We start from the raw sequence: 8,403 nt of genomic DNA, 5'->3' as shown, positions 1-8,403 counted from the left end.
TGAATAATATTGATTATTCAAAGGGTAGCATAATAAATTTGTGGGGTCCCTTTTTAAAATAAGATTTTATTGGGCTTGGAAGTGAAAAATAAATAATTACAAAATTGCCCAAGTATATATAAACGCAAAAGGTTGCATTTTAGTTAATTATTCACTTGTTCACTCAAAACAAACTAAAAGCTCTCTCTCCCTAGCGACGGCCACTCTCTAACCTTCTCAAAGTGGTGTTAAAGTGTGAAGGTCTCATCATTTTGAGGCTAATCTTCAACAATCCAAAGCAAAGGAGTAGGTATAATCTCTTTTCCATACTTTATTTGAAAACCGATTTTTTGAGTCCAAGCTTTCATGCTTTCACTTCTCATCTCCACCACTCTTCATGCATGTTGTTCTTTCAGTGGCAATTAGTAATAGAAGATTGTGGATAAACTTTCTAGTTTGTTACTTGAATAACAAAACATAAGTTAAATAATCTAAGCTTGTGAGATTATTGCTTAGATTAACCTATTTCATTGGAACTTAAAGCAACCATTACATTATATCTGAAGAGCTTGTTCTAGGTTGTCTAATGGTTAGAGACTATTGAAGAGCATGTTTCAATAGTCAGAATTAAGGAGAATTTCGAGTAGTAGAGCTTGATACTACCTAGGGTTGATACTTCCATAAAAGGGTAGGATTGTTGCAATTGAGAATATACATTGATTGTGAGGATGAGATTGAAACGAAAACTAAAGTTGTTTTTTATATTGATTTTCATTCATAATTTCGTTTTGGTAATTAATTAGTTTCCTTGATTTTACGAACCCCCGAGTTTATATTTTGGTTATTTAGGTTAATTTAATTTAGGAATTTATTTTTTATGAAAGTTCCAGGATTTAATTTTAAACAATTGGAATTTAGATTCAACTACTTCCCTGTGGGATCGACCTTTACTCATGATATCTACTGGTTAATAATCAGGAGTAAGGTATAGTAATTTTGTAGTGTTGATGACACGCTGTCACTATGGTATTGATAATGACTCTCAACCTCTGCCATCAGTGTCTTTTTCTTACTTTTAACCATAGAAAAGGTAAATGACCTTAATGCTTTCACCTACTATGCCTATAAATCTCAACCCATCCCCTTACTTTCACTTCATATATAGCAACTCCTAGGGATGCTCACAGGCCAAGTTGGGGTCGGGGACCCCTATCCTTGAGCCCAGCCTGAAGGTGCAAGGGGATTCCTCGAATCCAGCCTGATCCTCAAACGGAGATTTTGGGGAATCTTTGAACTCCCTGTGAAAAATGTCAAAAAATATCCTTTTTTTTTTTAAATTTAGTAACGGTCTATCAAATTATTAAAAAAAAAAAAAAAAAAAAAAAAAAAATATGTTCTTATGAATGATAGATTTGTGTATATTAAGATTTTTTTTTTTTTTTTTTTTAAGTCTTCTCAATTGTTAAGAGAATTAGATAAATTCTAAATAAATAACTACCATAATTTATTATAATTAATTAAATGTCTCAATACATATAAAGATGTATTATGTTAATAAACATTTACACTTATTTGAATAAAGAATATGTTATTATCTATCAATTATATAACATATATATTAACATTAGTCATTTACGATATATCAATAATTATATGCAGATTAGGATTATATTTAATATAGACAATTCTCTATTATTGTTTATTACCCATTTGTATATGGTTTCACTCAATGTTCCCATTATATATTATAATTCAAATTTGAATTTGAACTTGATCAATTAATATTGTGAAACAATCAATTATAAAATGGTAATTTCTTGACAAATGTATTTTCTTTACATTAATAAATTACTAAATGTGTCTGTTACTGATACATTTTATTGTGTCTCTTCATCTTTATAATACAATATAGATTTTAATACCATAAAGTTCCTCTTCCTTCTTCTAGTTAATTGGTAGTAATTTAGAACGTTTAATGTCTTAAGAATAATTGTTTGATTTATGACTCATTTATTATTTTAAACTATCAAATTAAACGTTAAACCTACACTAAATCTACCATATGAATATTTAATAATATATATTATTATCAGTATATATTATAATATATATATATATAATATATATATTAGATATACTATATATATATAATTATATTATATACTATATATATAATATAATTATCGCGAGAAGGGGCATTCCCCGGATGAGACAGAAGAGCCGGAAGGCATATGTTTGAACGTAGGAGGCGAATAAGCGGAATTCTCTGCCTCCCGCCCTTTTGAACAAGGAAGGGGGCAACTCGTCTTCCAGACCTGCTTCAAGAATTGTTGGAATGAATCTTTCTCAAGCCAAAGATCAGTGGAGAGTTCTGAATCCGGGGGATACTCCCAGTGGGGTAGATCAGTAATTCCATTCTTATGGCCCAATTCGAGGCCAAAGTGAGTCGGAGACATAGACTATCTCTGTCCTCGCCCAGCCCCCAATTCGAGGATTGCTTTCGGCCTATTCCCCAATAATTTCAGGAATCTCCACCGTTCAAGACGGGCTCTAACAGGGCGAGGAACATGCCCATCCCTAGTAGCTCCCAACAACCTGCTATGGCTTTAAAAATTATTGAATTATGTAAAATATTACAAATTTTACTAAGAAAATAAAAAAATAAACTAAAAAAATAAAAAATGGAAAACAAAATATGGAATATGAAAAGAATAAGAACTATATTAAAAAATTAAAAATAAAATTATCTAAGAATTGAAGAACCTCCTTTGTAAAAAAAAAAAATAATAAAAAAAAGTACAAATTTAAAAAATAAGTAAACAAAAAACAAAAATTGAACTTCGCAAATAATTTTTAGATTTTACCTTCTTGTTTTTTTAGGTTTTTGTAGTTATTTTTTTTAAAAGTATTTTTAAGTTTTCAAATCTTTTAGTTTTTTATCCTTTTTATTAGTATTGTGTTTTTTAGGTTAAGGATTTGTTGAGTTTTTTGTTTTTCTTATTAGTTATTTTACTTTTTTTATTTGCAAATGAGTTAATGGTAAATTATTCAAGTTCAAAATATAATTAGGGTAATTCTTAATGTTGTTTGGTCAAATCAATCAACTCCCAATTTGGTTGCGGCTTATGTGGTAGTTTACAAGTTTTAGGGGTGTAAAGGATTAACCCTTAGTAATTATATAAAATTTAGGTGAATTACTCTTTTATCCTGTGCTTTCATTAAAACTACCGAACAAACTTTAGGGGTGGATGGGAGAGGAGTGGTGTAGTAATTACCAGTACAACCAGGGGGTTTATTGATTGGCAAACCTTGGGAGGTTAAAAGATCTTATCCTAAAAAAATGTCATAGGTATTTTATAAGGGTAGTAGTACGAAAAAAAAAAAAATATGTAATCTCATAGGTTTACAATAGGGGTGGCATAGGAATAAAAAAAAAATGCATAGGCTTCCAATAGGGAATAATATAGGAATTAAAAAATGGCATTAGTTTTTTTATTATAAGGTAGTATCATAATTAAAAAATATGCCATATGATTCCGATAGGGTGAAATAGGATAAAAAGAAGAGTCCATGTTTCCAATAGGGATACTATGGAATAAAGAAAATGGCATTGGTTTTAGATACCGGTGGAATTATTAACCATGAAAATTAATTATACACTCCACTGGGGATCGAACCCAGAATCTCTGGTTCCGTAGACCCATCGCCTTTCCATTGGGCCATGGAGTCAATCACTTTTCTAAACTCCATTTTTTAATTTAATAATAAATTTTGAAAAGTGGCATTGCGATTGATGAAAATTAGAAGTGGAATTCACATATCTCTGGAAAATGTAGTAAAAAATTTATCGTCTGTATAATTGACCATGGATTTGAGATTAACAAAGAAGTGAATAAGTATTTCGATATATTTTGTACTTAATCCTAGTATAATCAAATCCATCACATAAAACACAGCAAAGCCAATCAATCAACTATATGCAGTGCAAAACTATGAGATTTGTATTTGCCATCCTCATTTCAATTATGATTCTGCCACTATAAATGGTTTCTTTTATCATTATTATCTTTTTAATTAAAAGAATAATCGAATCGTAACAAACAGATTTGAATATGATCTTATACTAACAATTCATATCTTGGTAAGATATTGGCCATCAATCAATTCTCTTCCTAAAAAATTGATGGCCAAATCACAAGGTGTTATAGCCAATTTAACCGCTTAATCTTCTCTCCAAAACCTGTTGCGTATCAAATGGAGATAAAGATCACAAATTTGAGAATAGGAACTTACCTTTTTGGCAAAATTGCCCTCTATCAAAACTCTCAATTTAACCATATTTCTTAATATGAGATATTACTTTTCATATTTTATTTTACCTAGTTGTCTTGTAAAATTGTAATTGTGTATAAATATCAGTGTATGCAGTCCATTGCTAACCATCCGACACTTCTTTCTGACAACCTCTAATGGAGTCCGTTCCTTTAATCCCTTGTGACTTTCCTTGTATTTCATCGCTGAGCTTGAGCCATGGTTAGCGTTGCCGGGGGCCCCGCAACAAGCGGTAATCAAAAGGTTGTTCAGCAATATTCAACTTTGGTGACTCATTCAGACAATGGTGGGTTTATCAGCTGTGTTCGGTCCGGCTCTCTCCCCTCATGGCATCATGACATTCGGCGGTCCGCTGGCCGCTACGTGATGGCGTGTCATTGGTTGACTTCATTGGTAAATTAACCTCAATTTCTCTATCATTTCGTTGTTATCTCAGTCATGTCATCATATCTATAGTATCCATTACTCTTTAATTCCATAGTGGTTTCTTGTCATTGAGATTATGTCAATCAATGAATAGTAGTAGTCATGATGATAATCAGGACGTTTCTACTATCATGTTTATCTTTATCATGGGACCAACCAAAATATTGAGTAAGCGTTACTCAACATATTGTCTTTATTGAGAGATGGAAATGGAAAATTAAAGTATCTTGAAAAGTTTAACCAAAAAAAAAAAAGAAAGAAAATCCAGCGATGTATAAGTGAGAGACAAAAATTATAAACTTTTGGCCCCCACTCAACTTTCCAACGTACCACATGTGGATGGATTATTTTATCAGATTGCGCGTGTTCTGAGTTCAATTATTGCACATGTGGGTAGAGGACTTTTGTTTTTCAAGTCCGAAAAATTAGATATGAGATTTCTGGCTACTACCATTGATTGTTGGATGTTTATTTTCAGCGAGCACTTTGGATCTACAATACACTAGTCCATATCGAGTGCGATAGGAACCGACCTTAAACTATGGAGCCAACTTCGCCCGCGGCAGGATCAAACATCAGACCCAGAACACAACTTTTCATGCTACGGTTTCAGTCCCATTTCCTGGATGTTCAGTGGAAGAGTTCTATGATTTCCATACTAGATCCCAAGTTGTCCGTAACCACCGTGGAGTTTACCAGAAATTATTGCCCAAGAATAAAGCGCTATAGGGATATATTGCCCACGATTGCTTCAACAATGGCTTGTACACATTCGAATTGGCCAAAACGATCTCACGTGGGTACTCCTAACAAGACTACAGGAAGTTCGAGAAATGTCCAGAAGTTGTAATAAGCGAAAGAAATCATCAGCGTTAGTCATACATAACACAACCAAACTTCTTTATAAGTATCAATAATTGCAGTGACTTAATTTTGTTGATGAAATTGTGGTATGCAGTGGATATCGGGCTTGGAGGAGAACTTTTGGATCACAATACAGTTCCGGTTGACTGTCTACCGTAGTGTCTTTGAACGATATCAGTTTTAGCTTCACAGGTTGATAAGGCTGGATGCGCAATCCCATTCAACGAACTACGTGGCTCAATATTTCAACAGCAAAGACAGAAAGCTGTGGCACAATTGAGGCAGGAGTTTCCATTGGGCGCCTTCACATATGTTGATATCTACAAATTAAAATATACCATGTTTCACGATGGAGCCAAGCACGGTTAGACTTAATTTAAATTACCAAGTGATGAGTTATTATTATTGTCTATATTGAGGATTATGTATTGATTAATGCAGGTTTCACCGAAACGATAAAGAATTGCTGTGGTTTTGGTGGAAGGTATAATTTCAACTTGAAACAGGGCTGTGGATCAACGGAAATTGTGAATGGGACGCAGGTGGTGTTGGGAAAGGCATGTGACAAACCAGGAGAATATGTTGTTTGGGATGGAGTACACTTCACTGAAGCAGCTAACAAATTTATCTACAACAATATTGTTAGTGGAGCTTATTCGGATCCCCCTGTTCCTTTGGATATGGCTTGCCACAGAATGGATTGAGCCAGCTAGTTTTCATTTCTGTTTATGCACAGGCTAGCTAGATTTTCCATCTTCTCTTGTTAGCAATGCACATTTTAGTTGAAAATAATTAATAAAATTTGGAAGCAGTTTCTTAGTTCTGTATAATTTGTCTCTTAAAATCAGTTTTCTTAGCATATCTGTAAAATGGGCCAAACAATTCCACTTCTAAAATTGAAATTTCAAAACAACAAACTATTTCCGAATCCAAGATAGGAAAGCATGATCCAGAATGAACAGAATCCTTTAATAACAAATTTTCAAGGAAATTTTTTTAGTAACAGAAATCATATTAATTAAATTTTTGAATTTAATTAATTAATTCAAGTTGCCATACCATTTTTTATTAGTAGCCCAAACCCCCGTCTTCTCTCTGTTTTCTCTCACTCTATCTCATGGAGCCTCGCTACTGTAAGCCTGTAATCATTTTAACCCTCTTAATTTCAGTAGCAACTACAACAACAGGTTTAAAGGCTTGCAATTTTCCAGCCATTTTTAACTTCGGTGATTCCAACTCAGACACTGGCGGCCTTTCAGCGGCATTCGGTCAAGCTCCTTCCCCGAATGGAGAGACATATTTCCACACCCCAGCCGGTCGTTTCTCCGATGGTCGTCTTGTTATTGATTTTATAGGTACTTAATTACTTCCTTTTTCTTTTTTCTCATATGTCAAAGACAAGGCAAAATGAAATTTAAATTCGTCATGACTTTCAAATTTGAATTATGGGGAGGCATAGATCTCAAGAATATTGGTCCACCAATTAAATGCTATAAACTTTACCAGTTGTATTGCTGATCCATGGAATCTGTCAATTAGAAATTTATATTTTATTATAAATCATCATTGGAGAATCGCACGTGAGATTTTGCCAAATATGATCCTAAAACAATGCTTAAACTGCTGACAAAATGTTTCGATTATCTAAAATGCAAGGTGATCAATTTAAATATATAGATTTCATTTGATTTTAAGGAATTAAATTAATTCTGCTGTCTCATGTTGGTTGTCAGCTGAAGGCTTGAGATTGCCTCATCTCAGTGCCTTTCTGGACTCTGTGGGATCAAACTTCAGCCATGGGGCTAATTTTGCTACCGCTGGATCAACAATTAGGCCTCAGAACACAACCATCTCACAAATTGGGTACAGTCCCATTTCACTAGATGTGCAATCCGTTCAGTACTCAGATTTCCATAGAAGATCTTCACTACTTTCGAGACAAGGTGATATTATATACTTTACTTTGAATAATAGAGAAAATCCCAAAACTAACCTATTGAATAAATCATTGAACATTTAGATACAAATAGTTAAACATTATACTCTCAAACAATAATGGATAGTTTTTGTACAACATAGTTTTAGATTTTTGAACATTAGGGTCCATCTATCAATTTTAAATTCATTTATTTCTTAATTGACAACATTCGATGGCTGATAACAATGTCAATGTAACGTTTCTTTTCACTTTGATGTACATTTGAATAACAATGGGGAGATATATAATTTGGCATAGGAGGAGTATTCGCAGAGTTGGTGCCCAAGGAGGATTATTTCGCTCAGGCATTGTACACCTTTGACATTGGCCAAAATGATATCACATCTGGTTACAAACTAAACATGACTACTGATCAAGTCAAAGCATATATTCCTGATGTCCTGCACCAGTTCTCCATTGCCATTAAGGTCAGATTTTTACTCTTAAGAATACAATTCATAATATAGTAAAGCTAAGTGTTCAATTAATGTTCTTAAACTCGTCCAGAATGTATATAATCAAGGAGGGAGATCATTTTGGATACACAACACGGCTCCACTGGGTTGCCTTCCATATGTTTTGGACCGCTTTCTTGTTACAGCAGCTCAAATAGATAAATACGGCTGCGCCACTCCCTTCAATCAGGTGGCTCAGTTCTTCAACACTAAACTTAAAGAAACCGTAATTCAGCTGAGAAAAGGTCTTCCTTTGGCTGCAATTACCTATGTAGATGTCTACTCTATCAAGTATGTTCTTATCACTCAAGCCCAAAAACTAGGTAACCAACCATCAACACTTGTAAATTCCTTGTCTACAGATGAACA

General features: G+C 33.5%; 2 protein-coding genes across 2 annotated transcripts in view; both read left to right on the top strand.

Moving 5' to 3' along the window:
* Window positions 1–4,509: 4,509 nt before the first annotated feature.
* LOC116118583 (esterase-like) lies at window positions 4,510–6,425 on the top strand. The gene is made up of 3 exons (XM_031404572.1): window positions 4,510–4,704; window positions 5,794–5,965; window positions 6,043–6,425. The coding sequence occupies exons 1-3, from the start codon at window positions 4,510–4,512 to the stop codon at window positions 6,303–6,305; spliced, it is 630 nt and encodes a 209-aa protein (XP_031260432.1). The 3' UTR covers window positions 6,306–6,425.
* A 202-nt stretch (window positions 6,426–6,627) lies between these two features.
* The window catches only part of LOC116118582 (GDSL esterase/lipase At3g26430-like), a 7,925-nt gene continuing 6,149 nt past the window's right edge, over window positions 6,628–8,403 (top strand). Inside the window, exons 1-4 of the mRNA XM_031404571.1 lie at window positions 6,628–6,956; window positions 7,335–7,544; window positions 7,838–8,007; window positions 8,087–8,377. Of these exons, the coding sequence (XP_031260431.1) occupies window positions 6,719–6,956; window positions 7,335–7,544; window positions 7,838–8,007; window positions 8,087–8,377 (909 nt within the window). The 5' untranslated portion in view covers window positions 6,628–6,718. The remainder of the gene's footprint in view (window positions 6,957–7,334; window positions 7,545–7,837; window positions 8,008–8,086; window positions 8,378–8,403) is intronic.

The sequence above is a fragment of the Pistacia vera genome, unplaced genomic scaffold, assembly GCF_008641045.1.
Source record: "Pistacia vera cultivar Batoury unplaced genomic scaffold, PisVer_v2 Contig849, whole genome shotgun sequence".
Classification (NCBI taxonomy): domain Eukaryota; kingdom Viridiplantae; phylum Streptophyta; class Magnoliopsida; order Sapindales; family Anacardiaceae; genus Pistacia; species Pistacia vera.
The sequence above is the reverse complement of the archived record's forward strand: the minus strand, read 5'-3'. Positions and strand labels throughout refer to the sequence as shown.

Coding starts and splice junctions, on each gene's coding strand:
- LOC116118583 (XM_031404572.1), top strand. CDS start 4,510: ATGGTTAGCGTTGCCGGGGGCCCCGCAACAAGCGGTAATCAAAAGGTT. Junction 4,705..5,793: donor GTCATTGGTTGACTTCATTG/GTAAATTAACCT, acceptor TTAGCTTCACAG/GTTGATAAGGCTGGATGCGC. Junction 5,966..6,042: donor TCACGATGGAGCCAAGCACG/GTTAGACTTAAT, acceptor TGATTAATGCAG/GTTTCACCGAAACGATAAAG.